This window comes from Podarcis pityusensis, assembly GCF_964106645.2.
Source record: "Podarcis pityusensis genome assembly, chromosome: Z".
In the NCBI taxonomy this organism is placed as follows: Eukaryota; Metazoa; Chordata; class Lepidosauria; order Squamata; family Lacertidae; genus Podarcis; species Podarcis pityusensis.
The window spans coordinates 47254818-47274729 of NC_138044.1; the positions used below are offsets into that span (position 1 = coordinate 47254818).

General features: G+C 48.5%; 1 protein-coding gene across 5 annotated transcripts; it reads left to right on the top strand.

The window, feature by feature from the left end:
* The first annotated feature begins 4393 nt into the window (after window positions 1–4393).
* On the top strand, window positions 4394–19192 carry LOC308468793 (sestrin-1-like). 5 transcript variants are annotated; one of them, XM_080991209.1, is made up of 10 exons: window positions 4394–5039; window positions 8940–9014; window positions 9440–9646; window positions 10600–10782; window positions 11318–11542; window positions 11897–12002; window positions 12636–12754; window positions 13262–13452; window positions 14680–14824; window positions 17529–19192. In XM_080991209.1, the coding sequence occupies exons 2-10, from the start codon at window positions 8985–8987 to the stop codon at window positions 17616–17618; spliced, it is 1296 nt and encodes a 431-aa protein (XP_080847335.1). In that variant the 5' UTR covers window positions 4394–5039; window positions 8940–8984; the 3' UTR covers window positions 17619–19192. The 5 variants fall into 5 exon arrangements, with proteins under 5 accessions (XP_080847335.1, XP_080847332.1, XP_080847336.1 ...); XM_080991207.1 differs by lacking the exon at window positions 4394–5039 and adding an exon at window positions 6092–7462; XM_080991208.1 differs by lacking the exon at window positions 4394–5039 and adding an exon at window positions 6092–6927.
* Window positions 19193–19912: the final 720 nt, after the last annotated feature.

The window sequence follows — 19912 nt, forward strand, 5'->3', positions numbered from 1 at the left end:
CTGGCACTCTGCAAATTCAGAGAGAGCCAGGGCATTCTGGCAGTGGAACTGGGGTGGGAGGGCATAGCAGGAGGCAGGAATTCCCATTTCGCCTTAGGTGGTGAAGTGGGATGGGCTGTCCCTAGTAGCAGAGCAGAGCCATTGTGACCAGTAGTCCTCAGTAGCCTTCACCTCCATGAATTTGTCCATTCCTCTTTTAAAGCCATCTGAGTTGGTGGCCATCACTGCTGCCTGTGGAAGGGAGTTTCGTAGGTTAACTATGCGCTGTGGGAGACAAGTTGGGAGACAAAGCTGCATTAGGGTGTGAAACCCAATCAAAGCAGGAGTTCTGTTGGTTTTCTGTCCCTATTTGGGGAAAAACAAGGGTGTATGTACTGATTCATGATGCCCAAAGAGGGGAGCTCAGATCTGAGTCAGTGAAGAAATTCAAAATGGAAATCAACCGCCAAGCTTCTAGATCTGGTTTTTTTAAAGAGACTAGCCCTGGCTACAAAACAAGGTCCCAAATAATGTTTTCACAGTGTGAGAAGCAGAGGAGAATAAAAAAAGGATTTAAATAGCTCTTTTCAAACAGCTAAAGCTAATTTTTGAGTTATTTAAATCTCTTCTGACAGCATGGATGTGTCTGTTCAGGAACCCTGGAATAAAAATGGTTGGGTAAATGGAGTTCATAGAACTGTAGAATTGGAAGGACCATGAGGGTCATCTAGTCCAACCCCCCTGCAAAGCAGGAATCTTTTGCCCAGCATGGGGCTTGAACCCATGGACGTGAGATTTAAGAGTCACATGCTCTTCCAAGCTATCCCAGCTATTTGTCCATATGGCTGCACGCTTGGGATTTCATTGGCTGCTTCCTAGAGTGTCCATTTCCGTACTTTGTCCCCATCTTTAAAAACAGTTGAAGTAAAAATAAAAATAGGAAAAGGAAACTCTTGTGCAATCTCCACCCCACACTAATGCAGTGTAAGTAATCAGGACAATACCTGCTGTGAATATTGCACAGCGAGAGAAAAGAGCCAAGCCATCTGCAACCTGAGGGAATAGACAAAGACATCAGGGCGTGGAGAGAAAAGGCACAAGGAAGAGTGAGCACAGTCTATATCACAAGGCAATTCATGATGGCTGCTGCATTAACAGGGTTTAAGGCCCCCTGAACATGTGTGGAGAGGCAGGGTGACGCAGTGGTTAGAGGGTTGGACTGTGACTTGGGAGACAAGGTTTTGAATCCCTACTCAGCCATGAAGCTCACTGGGTGACCTTGCGCATAGCCCACTTCACTGGGTTGTTGTGAGGATAAAATGGGGAATAAAAGAACATTGTACACCACCATGAGCTCATTGGAGGGAAATGTGGCATATAAACACATTAAATTGAAATCAATCAATCAATTAATTGGTTAATGCATGTGTTTCTGCATTGCAGGCAGCTGCTGTGTTGGGGCATTGTGTCTCACTGCAATCTGAATCAGGATAGGCACCTACACCAGTTATCCTGGGGCAGGCTATGAGGGTCAGGGGTGTGTTAGCATGAAATCTTGCAATCGTGCAATGGGTTAGCTCAGGGGCACCTGCAGAGGCCCACATCTCTGCAGTTGGGGGTGCTGTGTCAATTCCGGGAGCCATAAGAGCAAACTCCTAGAGACCGAGGGGTCTTCACACACACACACCCCCCAATAAAATATTTGAAGGGCCCCCCAAAGCTGATGGGCATTGCCATTTGAACAGTGTGCATGCACCATGTCATGTGATCAGTTATGCAGGGTGGGGCTTATTGCCCTCCTCCCCAATATTTTATTCAAGTTGGGCCCCCTACCTGAAACCTCCTGCCCCTCTTTTCCCCTCTTCTTGCTATTACTACTTATTCACAAGCTATGTTTAAGAGTAGACCCATTGAAATTAATGAACCTCAGCTAATTGGGACGATTAATTTCAATGTGTCTGCTATGAGGATGAAAAGCATTAAAACCCAGAGAGAGAATATGAATGGGTAACTGGATCAGGAGGTTAAGAACATGAGAGAAGAAGAGCCTGCTGGATAAAGGCCAATGGCCCATCTTGTCCAGCACCCTGTTCTTACAGTGGCCAACCAGATGCCTGTGGGAAACCAGCAAGCAGGATTCAAGCACAAGAGCAACTCTCCCCACTTCTGTGGTTTCCAGCAACTGATATTCAGAAGAATTGCTTCCTCTGACTCCATCCTGGCTTGTGGCCATCAATAGCCCTCTCCACTGTAAATTTGTCTCTTCCTCTTTTAAAAGCATCCAAGTTTGTGTCCATCACTGCCTCCTGTGGGAGCAAGTTCCACAGTTTAACTCTTTACTGCATAGACGAGTTCTTCGTTTTATGTGTCCTTAATATTCCCACATTCAGTTTCATTGGATGTCAGTGAGTTCTAGAGTTATGAGAGAGGAAGATAAACTTCCCTCCACTTTTCCCATGCCATGCATAATTTTGCAATCTTACCATGTCACCTCTCACTCACCTTTTCTATAAACTGTCCCAAACACTGTGCAACCTTTCTTCATAGGGGAGTTGCTCCACCCCCTTGATCGTTTCGTTTGGCCTTTTATGAACCTTTTGCAGCTCTACAGTATTCTTTTTGAGGTGAAGTATCCAGAAATGTACACCGTACTCCAAATGCAGATGCATCAAAGATTTGTATAATGACATTATTATACTGGCAGTTTTATTTTCAGTTCTTTTCCTAATAATCCCTAGCATGGGATTTGCCTTTTTCACAGCTGCCGCACTCAGCAGCTTCACTGAGCTTGCTCAGGGTGAGCACCTTCTTGTGGGTACCTGGCAATGACCTGTAATTCCATTTTTGCATTCAGATGAGGGAATGTTGTTACTTAGGGCACAAGGCTTTTGATGTTTCATCACCAACCAATGGCCTTCATAATGAGCAGAAGGGATTATCTATAATACTATCCATATTCTCTCCTGGTAATCTTTCTAAAATCCAGGGATCCTCCTTCACTCATGCAATTGCCGAAGTGTATTTCTATGCTAGGTGTCAGAATAAAAAAGGCACTCCCGTAATTTCCCTTCTTTTCAGCTGGGTGGGCAAGTCCTTGGGATTTCTGCGCAGCAACTCGCTTGTGAACAAGGATTGCTGGGATGTTCCTATAGTGGCTTCCTGAGGAATGGAGCAATATTTTCACGTACCCACTACTAAAACCAGTTTGGAATGTTAGACTCCTTTGTGCACGTGCAGAGTTCTGTCATTATACCACAGCCAGCACAGGGGCTCATTGCCCAAACTAGAAACTGTGACACAAACTGGGTTCAGCACAAAAAAAGCTGTTGTTAGATAGCAGTAGTGCTTATGTCCCCCCCCCCCCCCATATAATTTACATTTTTAGAATGCTACCAACAGTAAGGAAAGAAATTGCAGGCAGGTATTCATAACATGAATACACCAGTATCAACTGGTTACAAGCTATGAAAACCATGAATAAAATATTGAGCTCTGTACTGCCTTGTAGGATCCAGCAACCAGATGCACAAATATAGGATTTGGGACATCTGCCTTGTCAGAAGTACATGTGAAAAGGATCTAGACCAGAAGTTTAACATGAGACAATAGTGTGGTGCAGCAGCAAAAAAGCTAACCCAATTCTAGGCTGATTCAACAGAGTTATAGTGTCTTGATCAAGGGGAAGTAATAGTACCGCTCTACTCTGCCTTGGTCAGACCACACCTGGAGTCCTGTGTCCAATTCTGGGCACCACAATTTACGAAGGATATTGCCAAGCTTGACCATGTACAGAGGAGGGTGACTAAGACGATCAACTCTCTGGAATCCAACTCTGATGCGAGGGATGCTTGAGAAAGTTGGGTATGTTTAGATTGCTAAAAAGAAAACAGAGGAGATACGAGATGCATTTTCAAATAACTGGACGTCACATGCAAGAGGGAGCAAGCTTGTTTCCCCCTGCTCTGGAGGGTGGGACTCAAACCAGTGGATTCCAGCTACAGGAAAGGAGATTCATCTGGAAGAACTTTCTGACAGTAGGAGCTCTTTGACAGTGGAAGGGACTCCCAGAAGAGGTGGTACGCTCTCCTTCCTAGAAGGTTTTTTAGCAGAGGTTGTTGGGGCATCTGTGTGGAATTATTTAGTTGCGATTTCTGCATTGCAGGGAGTTTGACTAGTTGACCCGTGGAATCTCTTTCAACTCTACATTTCTATGTTTCTGTCATTCTGCAGGGCTCAGGATTTTGGGGTTGTAGCGGCGGGTGGGAGGAGGAGAAGAAAGTGACTGAGCTCCATATATAGAGTATTTATATCGAATGAGAAATTTTACGGTATGTATACGGCAAACTATTGCAGTAATATACATTGGAGCTATAAACGGAAAAACAAAGAGTGGACCGAATAACCAAAATTGTACTGGTTTTTTAATTTTATTTTATTAATACAAGTGTTCTTGCTATTCTTTGCAGGTTACAAGCTTCTGAAGACTTCAGTGGGTTCTCCGAGTAAACCAACAGGTATAGGAGGAAGCTAGCCACATGCACATACACATACAAGCGCACGCGCGCACACACGCACGCACGCACACAGAGTAACATACACACATGCACAAAAACACACATGCAAAAATAAGGCGCGACTCCTTTAAGAGCTGTCAAGGAATACCACGCTGGAACCTTGGCCCCGCCCCTTTCACCTAAATAGGCGGGGACTAGGCGCTTGACGGGCAGGTAACTTTCCATTCGGACCCACGTGGTTACGCAAGCCTCCTGCCGCAAGGCTCCCCATGCCCCGCCCCGCCGTCCGGGATAGGCCAAGAGTCCTTATTCGGCTCCGCCCCTCTGCAGTGTTTGGACAGCGTTGGGAGGTGGGCCACGCCCCTTCTCCTCTTAACTCCAGCTAGGCTGTCCGGGCTTGTAAGCTTCGCCGGTTGGCCGCGGCTCAGAGTCCGGTAGTGGCCGTATCCATGCAGTGAGGGAGGAAAACCCGGCAGGCCGGTGAAAATGATACTCTGCCCCGCTAGCACGGAACATCCCCGCGGAAAACAGTGCCATAGGCTGCAGGTAAGCGGGAGATCCTCTGAGATGCTGGCAGTGACTGTCTTTGCAGGGCTTAAGGAGACCCCCGAGGGAAAGGGGCGTAGAAGTCCCCTCATTTAAAATCACGCTCACTTCGGGCTCACTTCCCGCTCGCACAGCTTAAATGCTGCAGCAGCGGCACGACCAACAAACTCATTCCACAGACCCTCCGCGCTTGCAAATTCCACCACGTCCGTAGAACAACCTCCCCCGAGGTGGCCGGTTTGGGGCGCTGGCGCCGCGTCCGAAGGGGTTCGTTTAAAAGGGATTCTTGTGGCAGCCGGGTCAGAGGAGGGTGCAATTTCTAGAGTAAGCAAAGAGTTCCAAGCCCCGCCGGCGTTTGCTGGCGAGTCCATCGCGCCGGTCGGATGGGGTGCACACGCCCCCTCCTCCAGTCCACTCCTGACAGCGGGTGAATGCTACGGATCCCCGCTTCTCAAAAGCATGCGAGCCGTTGAAGTTGCAGCCGGAACGTGCGTGTTGTGTCCCCCACCTTCCCCCCACAAAAACCCTGCGGTGGACTTTTTCTCTTTAATTGGGGGGGGGGGGGTCCCTGAACGTCGCGCCCCCAGAGTGCCCTTCCCCCACTTGCATTGCATTCTTGGCGTAGCTGAACCTCCTAAGGGCAGGAGAGCCGGGGGCGGGCGTGGGGCGTAGAAGGCTCTCCGCTGACTCTCAGGATTAGGACCCCTCAGGAAACGGGCGTGCGGGGGGAGAGGCATGGTGCTTGCCGCCCTGCTTCTCCCTCCGCTTCTTCACATCCATCCGGAGCGGCTGTTTGTCCGGTGCGTCCCTGGAGCGCTGCCTGTGCGCGTTCGGCCTCCGCCGCTCTCTTTGTCCTAGTCCGGGCGGCAGAGGCAGGGATGCGGGATGCTGCTGCCGCCGCCGCTTCTTCTTCTTTCTCCTCCTCCGCCTCCCCGCGCTGCCAATCAAAGTTGTTTTTCTCTTTTTCCTCCTGCGTTTCGTCGGTGGTGCGGCTAGGGGGCGCTGCGGCCCGCTCGCTGCGGCGGGGGTGGGTGGGTGGGTGGGTGCATAGATGGATTGGGGGGCGCGCCGGCAGGGAGACAATGGGGCCGCTACCGGGACGGGAGAGTGGGCCGTCACTGGTCCAGCTGCTGCTAAGGCTTCAAGAGGGGGCGTGTTCTTTGGGGTTTCCCCGAGATGTTGCGTTTTGGAAAGCCTTTTTAAAAAGGGAATTCAGGGTTTCTGCACCGCCCTGCAGAGACCACCGCACACTCCCCCATTTTGGTGCTGCTGCTGTCCGTGCTTCTCGTAGTGTTTCACTTTGCTTGGAGGTATAGACCTCTCGCTTCCCCAGGGTGCGCCCCCTTGTTTATAATTCTCCCACTTGAAGATGGAGGTTGGCTGGCTTCTGCGTGTCGGGTGTTTGGGGAGATGGGGGGGGCGAAGAAGCACCCTGGTAAACTGTGCATCCTGCTCCCCCAAAACACGTATCAGCCTATCTCTCTGTTCTCGTTGTTGTTCCCTTGATGGTTAATCTGCCACTTGTTCGAAACAATTCTGTAAAATGATGTTGGGGTGTTTTTTCCCCTCCCTTCACATTGGGTTGTAAGTTTTTCTCAGGGTAGGCACATCGGAATGAATGAACCTAAGTTAGTCAGGGTCATTAATTTTAATGGACTCTTCTCTGAGCAGCACAAGCATTTGTAAGAACCAGTTGGCGTTCATCTGCACCTTGGTTCAAAGAATTTCATCTGTTCCCAAAGCAGAGTGGTGGTGGTCCATCACACTTGCATGCATCTAGCCTGCATCCACACCATACATTTAAAACACATTCCTCCCTCCGCTCCAAAAGGAAAAGGAATACTGGGAACTGTAGTTTAAGGTGCTGGGAGCTGCAGCTCTTTGAGTGGTGAGTGACAGTTCCCAGGGTTCTCTTTGGGAAGAGGGTGTGCTTTATATGTGTGTTGTATATACAGAAAGAGAGGGCATCTCCAGGACCAATAGCTTACTAGATTACTTATTCATCAGGGAGATGGAGAAGGCGTGTATGGGGGGGGGGAGAGAGCCTAGACCCCTCCTTTCAGGGCATGTTAAAAATAAAGCAGGAGCTGCAGTGAGCTCCCTCTGAACAGGACTCTGGCACAAGACCCCTGCGACTAACTTGCACAGAACTCTGGTGTGTCCGGACCAGGTGGAGTCTCTGAAGTTCCTGAGGCTCGAAGGCCAGGCTTTGGCACTTCCACTGACCCCACTGCTGCATCACTTCCCGGTGTTGCTTTTTCTAATTTTATTTTAGAGTTCAGGAATGTTATTTTAAGGCCCTGTTAGACTCTGAAGGAGTGGGGTACCCCGCCTGGATATGTGAAACTGAGTGATTTTCCACTGTCCCGTCCTCCTTCTCTGGTCTGTCTATTTGCCATGAGTTCCAGCCTCGATGCATATGGGTGAGTGAGGGAGTAGTGGTAGAAAAGCCCCAAAGCCCTGGGTGGGTGGGTGGGTGGGTGGGTCGACTTCCCAGATCTTAAATGGACTGCACAAGACTTGCCTTAATGTTATCCATAGCTCATTGCAGACTGAGAGGGAGAGTTGTTTGTATTGCTGTACAGGCAAGCGATGCTCTTAGGCACCTGCAATTGGTACAGCTTTTGCACTATCTGTTGGGTTAGCTCAAAATCTGTTTATGGGGCTCTGGGTGAGATTTGAGCCTGAGCCTCCCCTGAATGATTATTTAAGTGGGAGGCAGGAGCCCCTCTGGCTTGGAAAGACCAGCTGAAGATTTCAGGGGGTAGGCTGGAGGGTAAAATGCATGTGAACCTGGGCTTTGAGATACAAGGACTTGTAGGAAGGAGCCCTCCATGGCAGAATCACTGATAACAAATGTCTGCTTTGATTAGTTTGTTCAAGGAAGGTATCCAAGGAACCTTGGCTTTCATTAAAAAAAAATAAGTGGGGAGAAATGAGCTTCTAGTCCTAGAGGGTGTAAACTGACCTGTGCAGTGATTGGTGAAATTATCTGTAGGGTTTGGGGGCTGAATCTAGTGTCTTCTGACTGGGAGGGAAGAATTCAGTGATACATTTTCCTCTCCCTTCACTCTTCTCTAGCAAAAATAGATATAACAGAAATTAGTGCAATTAGACTTAATGGTGCATTGCTTCTACATGGTGGCAAAATAAAATAAAAAATGTGTCAGCACCCTTGTATCCCGCTTGTGGGTTTCCCAGTGGTATCTAGCTGGCTGTTGTGAGACACAAAGTGATGGACCCTTGCTCTGGTCCAGCAGCCGGACTCTTATTAAAACATGGCATGCACTTATTTATAGCCCAGAACTGTGTGCAGCCCTGAACCCACAAAGAAAGTGCCCAATTCTAAGTTTTCTTCTAACACCCAGTCAGCTTCCCAGAGAAGGGCATTTTCTCTTTTCTCAGATGATGGGGACACAGTCTCTTTCCACCAAGACCCCATTGCCCCCTACCATATTAAGCAGCAGATTAAGATGCAGTTGCTTTCTCTGGCCAATGGGAATGACTGCTTTTTAGACGTGCTGTTGGGCTGCTTGATCTTTTGATATTGTGATGCTCGGCTTTCTTTAATAATTTGCTGTGTCTGTCGTTGGTTGTATGCTTCTTGTACTGATTTGTGCATTGCAACGGTTACGCACCTGGGAATCTTCGTGTGGTAGAGCATCTCTGTTGCCTGCAGAAGGTCCCAGGTCCAATTCTGGGTCTCTCCCAGGAGAACTGCAAAAGGCTCTGGTCTGAAACCTTGGGAAATTGTTCCCAGTCAGTGTAGAGAAGGGGTGGGAAACCTTAGGCCAGGATGTGACCCTCCACTCCTGGTTCTGACCCCTGGAACTCTCCCCATGCTCCTCCCTTCACTGATCTTGCTTCAAATCCAAACTGTTTTGTTTGTTTTTTGCCTAGCTGGAATGTACCCTTGAACTCTCATAATGCTTCTTGGTTTTCTGGATGGAGGATATAGAGGATATTGAGGATTTGGTGAGTGTGTGTAGGATCTAGCCTACCATACAAACGTAAAATTTTCAGTCTTTGCTCCTCTTACTTTTGCTTCTGGCCTCACCCACCTCTGGCATGTGGCCCTTGGGAGATTGCCCAGAAGGGAACGCGGCCCCTGGGCTGCAGAAGGTTCCCGTTGCAGAAGATACTGAGCGACATAGACCACTGGTCTGACTCGGTATGAGGCAGCTTCCAACACCCCTACAAGTTTAATCAGTAATAAAAACAACTCCTGCCTTTGAGACACATTGCGTTCCATGAGCTTGCAATTTCACTTTCTCGCTGCACCTGTCAACCTCTTCTTGTTATCACCCTCTTCTCCTGTTCCCAAAAAGAGCAGCTGGGGGACACAAAGCACCTTTCTCATTCTCCTCCTTCCCCTCCCTCCCCTCCCGCTCCCTCCCCAGGTAGCAAAGATGAGTGCTGGTGACAAAGAGAGGACTTCCCACTTGCTCTTTGTGAAAGCCCTGGCTACCCGCGGGTGCCTCGAAGCAATAAGCCAGCAGATGGGATATCACCCGCAATACCTGGACAGTTTCCTCCGGATGCAACACTACCTACTGCACATGGATGGGCCGCTGCCATTCTACTGCCGCCACTACATCGCCGTCATGGTGAGTGAGGGGGAGCCAGCCCTCAACGTGGCACCTTTGGCTTAAAGGGCCAGGTGCACTCGCACTCCAGGCTCCAGCAAGAGCTTGCTCGGCACCTGCCTGTTGGCACAAGCCAGCCTTTTCCAACCTGTTTGGACTGCATCAGCCCCAGCCAGAACAGGTGTTGTAGTCCAAAACTTCTGGAGTAACCAAAGCTGGTTCCGCTGCCATGCAAACGCTGTGTGTGTGTGTTTCATTTGTTTGCTACAGCTGTTGGTCTCACTCAGCCCTTTCACCCCACACTTCCCCCATTTTACGCACCAGTTTGCTGTTATTGGTTTGGAGCTGCTCATAACCTTGTGTTGTCTCTTGTCCGTTGGGTCTGGTGAGGGTTTAAGGGAGGAGGCAAAAGCAACAGGGTCTATGAAAGGCAGGGCCAACTTAATTCTAGGCTTTGTACCTGTCTTCCTCCCTATGAGGATAAGGATGAGGAAGCAGGCAGCCAGTGCCACCCTCTGCACTAGTAAAAAAGGCGGACACATGGGGTCTGGTTGAAGGAAAGCTGAGGTTAGGGAGGCAGTGCCCCACCTGTCCTCATGGACCATCCTCTGCTGCCCAGACCTTTATAGCACTTGTGGAGTGCCTCAGGGGTGCTGCACAACTGGGCATACATGCCAGTTGCCTTCTTCCCACATTGCCTCCAAAATAGCCTCTATATGAAAAGCACATTGCACTAAACACATTGTTCAAGATGCCTGTCCTCATGGGCCAAGCAGAACAGACTCCCTTGGGGGATTGTAGCCTCTCCTTCTTTGGAGGTTTTTAAGCAGTGGTTGGGTGCTCATCTGTCTTGGATGCTTGAGCTGAGATTCCTGCATTGCAGAGGGTTGGATGAGATGACCCTCAGGGTCCCTTTCAGCACTACATTTCTATGATTCTGAGTGTATTTAATGTGCCTGTTGCATCTCTTGCAGGCAGCTGCCCGGCACCGGTGTCAATACTTAGTGAATCTACATGCACTGCAGTTCCTGAGGGTGGGTGGTGACCCTCAGTGGCTGAGAGGCTTAGAATACATCCCCCCAAAACTCCAAAGACTCAGCGAGATTAACAAGATCCTGGCACACCAGCCATGGCTCATTGGCAAGGAGCACTTCGAGGTAACACCGTGGGGCTGTGCAGAAGGAATCTAGCAGGGAATGGTGATGCGGTTGGGAGTCTCCATTCATCCCCATTGTAAATGCAGCGGAGCCTTTGTGCTCACACCTGCTTCTGCACATGCATTAATAATAATAATTCATTTGACTCAAAGTTTTCCATTGCAATACTTTTATTATTTTAATAATATTACTAGGATCATCATTATTAAATCTGTATGCTGCCTAAATTGGCTTTTAAGCAAGTTTACAACTTTAAAACCAACTGCACACAATAAACACACATAATACAAAATACACAATGAAGCAATTCTGTCAAAATGTTAAGATAAATGGCAGCCACAACTGAGATACTGGCAAGCGGGTGTGAAGCCTAACTTAAAACAGGCAGCTGGAATAAATTTAAGGGCACAGATTAAATGAAGCATTCTGACAGCTGTGTGAGAGGTTTTCCGTGTCTGGAATGTGGGGTTCCTGGGAACTGAGGCCACTGGCTGCATTCAGAGGTGATTTTCCCCTTCTGTTGCTTCCCTTTCAGAAGCTGCTGCAGATCAGGGAGGAGAGCTGGTCCCTGGCAGAACTGGTCCATGCTGTTGTGCTCCTTGCCCACTACCATGCACTGGCCAGTTTTGCCTTTGGATGTGGCTGTGAACAAGACTTCCCGCCAGACGGCTTGCTGAAGCTCACGCTGCCGGGGAGCCTGTGCTTTTGTGAAGTCAACAATGGCTGCAGCCAGGATGTGTTTCATCACAACCGCAAGAAGGTGCACTTGATGCTCTGGGGGCTGGGAAGGGAGGTTGGGGTATACAGAGAAGTGGGCATGGTGAGAAGGCAGGAATATTCTGTACTTGAAACATGGGATTTGTGGCTCAGTGGTGGAGCATCTGCTTTGCATGCAGAAGGTTGCAGGTTCTATCCCCAGCATCTCTAGGTAGGACTAGAGAAATCCCCGGCCTGAAACCCTGGAGAGCTGCTTCCGGTCAGTGTAGACAATACTTGATGCACCACTGGTCTGACTGATCATCATGACTGTGGTTGGGTGGGGAGGAGCCCTTCTTGGACTGGGAGCCAGCAAAACTCTTTGGTGTTTTCTCTCCCCCCCCCCCCCGGCCTGCAGTCTATGGATTCCTGTGCGGAGGTGGAGTCTCTACAAGAGCGCATTCACAAGCTGAAAGTGGAGAATGAGGCATGGGAGGAGATGAGAACACCTGAGAGGGAAGAAGGTAATGCCTAAGAAGGGTATTGGACGCTGGTGGATGCCAGTGGTGGCAGCCACTCGTTGGGACTGGTGGGGTGGAAGGCAGGGAGGCCAACAGTAGATGGCACCAGAGCCCATGGCATGGAGAGCCAGCTGCTTCTAGCTTCTACCTCTTCCTCCTCCCTGCTGTGTTTGACAAGGCCAACACTGAGACCAAGGAGGAGGAAGCTGGCAGGCATTGCCATCATCTGGGCTGGGAAAGCTCAGTCTGTAGAACAAGAGGCTCTTAATTGCAGGGGGTTGGACTAGATGACCCTCATGGTCCCTTCCAACTCTACAATTGTTTGGTTCTATGACTGGTAGTGAGCATGATGGCAGGCAGGCAGGCGGGGGCAGCTGTAAACAGACTGAGTTCGGTGGGGCACTGCCTGTTTGCCCACATGGACTAACCTCCATTTAGGTAAGGCTGCAGGAGAACATTCTGGGTGGAGACATTTCTGCATGCAGGGAGTGAATGCAGTACTATCATGCATGCATACACACACACACACACACACACACACACACCCCCTGCTTTTTCTCCAAGGCCCCTCTCCTTTTCCTTTCAACACAGCTTTCTTATTCTTTTTTCTTTTGCTTATATGTACCTGGCTTCCAGCTTGCAATGGTGAAATTTCTGGCACCACAGACATCTCTTGCTTCATTGAAGACCCCAGTTTTGGGTACCAGGATTTTGCTCAGCTTAATGAGAACCAACCACAGATATTCTGTGTGCAGGTACATGCTTATTACATTTTGATTTACACAACCTTTTAATATTTCAACCTCTAAGCAGGTTGCACATGTCAGCTGAAACCCATGCAAAAAACTCAATTCTGCATTCCGTACTGCTGCTGCTAATGGTAATAATAATGACAATGATAAATTCCACATTTTGAGTCACCTAATTCAGCAACAATGAATTTCATAGCAAAATAAACACAAGTAGTAAAAACCACAAAATATGTGGAATATCAAGACACAGCATCAATCTACAATGCAATTGCAGAATATTTCTAGAAAAATTTCACAAATGTTACAAAGTTGCTGCGTTAAAGTGGCTGGGATTGAGTGGTGGTGATCCCCCTGAAAATGTCCTGCACAGTTGCGGGGGACAGAATCGGCACAGAAACCTTGCTGGTCCTCCCCAGCCTGCATTGGGGGCTGCTGGTGGCACCCTCCCTCTGCCTTTCCTTATCTGTCCTTTCTCTCGACCCACCTTTTCTCTTCTTTTCTTTTTGGCAGGATTACTCCTGGGCAGACCACGGTTTCTCACTGGTGAACAGGTTGTACACTGACATCGGGTTTCTGCTAGACGACAAGTTCCAAAAGGTCCAAAAGCTCCAGAGCTGTGTGCTGGCAAAGCGGCAGGGCTGTGACCCAGCCACGTTCAAGCGCAGCGTGTGGAACTACGTCCACTCCATGTTCGGCATCAGGTAACCACTTCCTTCGCCCGTCTCTCCTGTGCTCTGTGGGGGACCAAGCTCTTGTCCAAAAACACCCCCTGCCCGTCCCTGAGCAGTGTGGAACTGATGCATGGGGGGCTTTAGAAAGCAAGCCAGGCCACATACTGTACGGAACGCAGGGCTGGATTAACCACTAAGCAAAATAAGCACCTGTTTAGGGCATCGGGGGAAGGGAGGCACCACATAAATTTTCCATTACTGGATTTACCGCCATGGACCATACGGTGCAGCTGAACGAGGTTCCACAAAAAAGCCTCTCACAATAAATGAAAAAATCACACACACACACACACACGGTAATAAAATAGCAATAATAGAGATTAATAATATACAGTTATTGTTTATATTCTGAATTAGATATATATGGAGGCACTACAGCCTAGCATGAGGAATCATCCCATTTCTCCCCACTAAGCCTAGTCTCTGCTGAACCCATTTAAAGCAAGACTTGGGGAGGTTTTTTTCAGCCCAACGTAGTGGATGAGGCCAGAGGCAACAGCAGGCTGAGCAATGGATGTGATACTTACCTTCTATAAAGCAGGCTACGTTCCGACCACCTGGGAATCTGCCTTGTACCGGAGTCACACCTGTTGGTCCATGTAACTCAGTGTTGGCAACTCTGACTGGGTACAGCTCTCCAGAGTATCAGACAGGGAGTGCAATTCACAGCCTTACTTGGCGATGCCAGGGAAGTGAGTTTGGGATGTTCTGCATGTAAGGCAGGTTCTCTACCGCTGAGCCGCAGTCCTTCCTCAAAGCAAAACCCTGAGGTTTCTGCATCCTGCCACACACCCTTTCAAAATCTCCCCCACCCAGGAGAGGCAGTGTAGCTGATCAGGGAGACATGCCAGGCAGGGAAAAGCACCCGAGGAGGGTGCATGGTACATTCTATGGATCTGGGCAAGATCCCTGCAGGAAAGGATTTGGAGCTTCTGTTTCCTGCTTCTGCTGTATGTGTGTATGTTCAGGAACTGGAGAGCCAGCTGCCTTTCAGAGACAGGAGGGTTTGGACCAGATCATTCTTCTGGGCTCCGGCAAATGTTTCGTTTTAGTTTCCTAAGCTTCAGCTGAGGAGGAAGCAGGCAGAATTCCTGTTCGCCTAGGGCATCTTGGAATCTGGCTTGAAACTGACATGTGTTTAGGGTGAGAGAAACTATTCTGGTTGCCAGCTCCTGTGTAACTGCTGTTCTATTCCAGGTATGATGATTACGACTACTCAGAGGTGAACCAGCTCCTGGAACAGACACTCAAGCTCTACATACAAACTGTGACTTGCACCCCAGAGAAGTTGGATCAGGAGACGTTCACGCACTTTTGGAAGCAGTTCAAGCACAGCGAAAAGGTTAGAGATAGCAGGATTTGTGAGTGGATGGAGGACAGAGGTGTGGTGGTCCAGGGATTGCAGGGGTTGAAGACCCGTTACGGTTTCTACCTCAGGGTCCTGAAGCTGCCCAGTCACATGAAAGGGGAGCTTTTGAGCCACTGAGAAAAGGTCTTCTCTCCCTTTGTACTGACTGGAGCCCATCGGGAGTGAAAGGAGGTGAGTTCAGCCACTGAGGACGGTCACTCTGGAGGAGGGTCACTCTGGAGGAGGAGCATCAGAAGAACACCAAGGAGAAGTTGTTCTCCATGCTCCAAAGCTGAGCATTTAATAACACTGAAAAAACAAGGTGCTGAAAAAACCACTTAAATTCAAAAGAAGATGCTGGAGCACTCCAAATCATTTGCTTGTGTACATGCACAGAAAATAGCAGATCTAGCCGAGAGGCAACACATGGAGATACAATGCATCTCTAATTGCTTTTACTGTATAATTATAAGATCATTGTATAATCGTAGAAGGGGGTGGGGTGTGTCTGTGTGTGTCCTGAAGGGATCCTGGCACTTCTGAATTTGCCACCTTATTACTGGTGGAGAATCTGTATGTGTCTTGGGCAAAGGGGTATTAGTCTGCTCCCTGGTGATGCCCAGGGTGTATCCATTTTACAGGCAATAGTAACAGCAACAAAACCACATCGCCAATGGTGAATTGTTGAGGGGGGTGGGTGAGATGCCCTCTCTTTTTGGAGCATCATGGTAATGTGGTGCAGGCAGTTCTCGCTCAGCTGATGTTTGCATTCCTCTTCACTTGCAGTGAATTCAGAATGCTCCCCCACCAAAAAAAAAAACACCCTGTTAGAATGGCAGCTGGGAAATTGTTCTGCCTAAAATATTTGTTTTCTCTCCTTGCCCCACCACTCCAACATACTTGTCAGTTATTAAGATGAGGGGAAAAAGATACTGCATTTGAAAAATTTTAAAGGGAAGAGGAAAGTGTGGTGAAATTCTCATCCGTAGGGGGCAGGGGCTTTGTCTTCTGTACTTCACTTCTAAGGTGCCCAAGGCTCTGTGTGTATGTTGGTCGTCTCTTCTTTCATTCTACAAACCATCACACTCCAGCAGCTTGAACTCTGCAGCACCCCTGGATGCCCCCATGCCCATTAAAGCCCACAGAGAGACACCACAAGAACTCGCCCTTTGGGGCTTTTTTCCAGATTAGGAGGCATGGGCAGCCAGAGAGGCTGCAGAATGATTTGCTGGAAAATAAAACATGCGCAATATACCCCTCTTGCAATGAATAAGCAAGCTCATAACCCAACAGGCACAGTCTGCTAAAGACATCTTTATGAGGCAAAAGGACAGAGCTAGAAAACTTTTGAGAAACTGGAGGAGAGATTCCAGCACGGTGCTGGCCTTGACAGAGATTTGGACAAGGAGTGTTACATGCACTTTTTGGTCCCCACCAACATGCAGACCCTGCCCTGCTTTTTAATTGAGTGAGTTTTGCTTATGTGCCCATAGTTCTGTGTGTTCTACTGCCGGCTGTGTTCTTTTTTTTTTGCCCTGCAAAATCAGCCACCTGCTTTGCAACCTGAGGATCTAACCACCTTGCTTGGCAAAGACATTAATCTCTGCTGCTGCTGCCTTTTCAAAGAAGTTGGCTGGCCCTGTGTATTTTTAAGACCCTGGGGGAATTGGATGTCCATGAATCATTTTCTGTACCAAATGCCAGGTTGTTAGAGAGGTTTTTTTTAAAAAAAAGAAAAACTTTTATATCAAGACTGCAGGATTGAGGGCACTGGAGAGAAGGAGGTTGGGTTTCTCTCCTCTCTCCTCTCCTCTCTTCTCTCCCCCAACCCACCCTTTCCTAAGTGAGCAATTTAATGTGTCCCAACACAGGAGGGAGGGATTACAAACAATGGTTTGATTAATTTAATAGGCTGTTCTGATCTTGATTTACCACACTTAATTAAAAGTTGATGTGCTCAACCACTGAGCTTATGGCAGGTCCAATAGCTTAGAGAGCTTGGTGGATAGAGAGTATTATGTACATGCAGAAGGTCCCAGGTTCAATCTACATCTACTGCAGAAGGTTGAGCAGCAAGACTGGGGAAACTGCTCTGCTTGAGGTCTTGGGAGTCTGCTGCTGCCAATGCTGCTGCTGTTGAGAATGCTAGGCTAGATGGACCAGCACTCGAATAACTCTGTACTGGACAGTTTCATATGTTTCTGTCCAATCACAGTTAAATGGTGCAGGAGAGATGTTCTAGAGGTGGGCTGGGTGAACTTGAGAACCCACCTGGATCTGTCCCAAAGCCTCCCTAGTCTAGCACGGTGGCTGACCAGATGCCTTAATGGGAAGCCCGCAAGCAGATGGTGAAAGCACTCTCTCTAGCAGCAGTTCTCAGCAACTGGAATTTAGAGGCATATGGCCTCCAACTGTAGAGGGAGACAGTAGCCACCATTGGTAGTTTGGTGCTCCAATGAGTTTCTTGAAACACTATAACTTGTGAATGAACTCCAATGGAGATGAATTTTTGAAGATTCAGAATGCATGAAAAATGGAAGAGAACTGTTGAGCTAATGTTCTGTTTGTGTGATTCCCACAGGCATCTTATTGGCCACTGGCCTGCTCCAACAAGCTCACATGTACTTAACCCTTGCCCTGTGGTCCAGTCAGGCTTCTTTCTCCTCTAACCATCCCTTTTTCTTCTGCTCCTTTTTAGGTCCACATGAACCTTCTCATCCTGGAAGCCCGGCTGCAGGCAGAGTTGCTCTATGCCCTTCGAGCCATCACTCAGTACATGGTCTCCTAGAGGGCTGCAGACGAGCACCCCCTGGACTCTGGCTCATGCACCATGCCATTTCAGCGACTTCAGTTACTTGATAGCTTTCCCTTCCCCTCTTAAGATGTGAAGAGAAAGATGCGCCTTTCCTCCCAGCGGTCCTCTGTTGTCTTGTGCAATTGCTGAGCTCTGAGGATCTGGGAGAAAGTATTGGGTCAGATGGCTGGCTGCGTGCAAGGGTGTTTTCTATCCAACAGCTTTTGGAGCCATTTCTGTCCACACAACCCTTTTGCAGACAGGTGTGTGCTGCAAAGGGTGTGGAAAGCCACATGGTGGCTAGATGTTTTTAATGGGGATGGGTGGGGTCGTCATTGCAATTCATTGTTGGTCCAGTTGTAGCAGCTCTTACTGAGTTTCTGGCGTCCTTTACAGTATTAGAGGACCCTTTCCTTGCCTTGTGCCATTCCTGCTGCTCATAATTGTGCCAATGTCTTAGCCCACTTTGGGTCTTGAATGTTCTGTCAGTTGGGGTGGTCGGTGGCTTTAAGCCAAATTGTGGAAAATATGAGTCCCTGGACTTTGAGGGAAGGACTTTCTTGCTTCCTACTGGTCCAGGGGGGAGGAGGTCTGCAGCAGCCTTCTTTAACCTGGCATGCCCTCTGAATGTTTGCTGTACTACAACTCCCATCATTCCTCTGACTGCTGGCCATATTTACAAGAGCTGATGGGAGTTGGAGTCTAATGATGGTGGGAAAGCACCAGGTGGGCCTGCAGTGCTTCTTCCCGTGAGAGAATTCCACTCCATTACTCTTTCTAGAGTTGCCCTCAATGGTCATTTCCTGGCCTCCACTTCTGCCCTTTTTTATAGTCCCAAAGTTGTACCAGTTTTTCAGCCTGCCTCCCGGCCACCCCAGCTGTCCCAATTGCTTCCCGTTCCGGAAGTCTGATTTCATGGCTGCCTAGAAAGAGGGCTGTGACTCCCCAGCACCTTTTGGCTTTGGTTGTAGCAAAGCTACAGAGATTCCACAGATTCCCACCTTGCACTCCTGAACACTTTCACTCATTGCCCAAGGTGGGTTTCCTCCAATACGTATCCCCTTATTTTTTACCCCCTTCCAAGGAGCACAGTCTGATGCTGGGAGCTGGTTCTGGGTGGGTCTCCCTGTAATCTATAAATGCTCTTGCTAAGATTTCCCCACCACCGAGCCAGGAGGGCTGGGGTCCCGTTATAATGCTGGCAAATGCCACTCTGGAAACACAGCAAGCCCACTCTCCTTACTGGCACAAGGCGCTACGGTCACCCTTCATTTGGGCAGTTGTGCATGCTTGTTATATATGTGGAGCACTGTGCACACCCTGCACCTTTTGGGAGACTCTCACTTTGTGCAAGGCAGGATGGCGGGGAGTTTGCGGTGGAGAGATGCTGGTGGGAAGGGACCATTAAGAGCTGAAGACATCAGGGAGGTCAGGAGCTGGCTCAGTGCACACAGCGGCAGCTGACCTGTTTACTGTGTAAATGATTTTTTTGTGGGGGGGGAACAGAACATCATGTGGGAAAGAGAGTAAAAGCCTATTTTTGCTATAAATATACTTGTTCGACACTGCACTGAGTCTTTCTTGTCTTTCTTTGGGGGGGGGTGATGGAGGGGTGTCTTAAACTGCAGTATGTTGTATGCTGAAAGCCTGGCAAAGACAGCTTTGTTGCTCCTCCCTCTACAGTTGGTGTGGTGTTTTATTTCCAAAAAGTGTTGGCAAAACTTTGCCCTGGAATTCATTTGCAGTGTTGGGACTCCGTTCTGGAAATGCAAGATTAATTTTAAAAAGAGGAGAGAGAAGAGTTTATGTGATGCTGCCACACTTGAAAGTTGAGTGGGTCTCAGCCTCGTCAATACCTGGATGGGAAATTAGCTTCTTAATTGGGGCTGAAAGCCACGGAAGAACTTTGAGTAAAGTGTTTTTGTTGTTCCTCATAATAAATGCTTTTTGTCCCTTGGCCAGTTCACCCTTATCTTTGGCCATTTTTAATGTCCACTCAAGAAACAACGTAGAAGTGGGGGTACATCACTAGGAGAAGGCTTGATTGTTGACTCCTGAATGGTGGTGGTAGATTTCTGCCAGGTAATGCAGCAGGCTCCCTTTTCCAGAAGAAGGCTTCAGCATTTTGGGTTGTAATTCATGGGCATCTGCAAGGATTCTTCTTGGTGGAAAGTAAAATAGTGACATATTGGCTAGTTATTCTCCCAAAATTTCAAAAGAATGGCCCTTGTCCATTTCCTCCCCTCATGTCTCAAGTTGTACAGGTGTTAGGCAACATTTGGAAAACA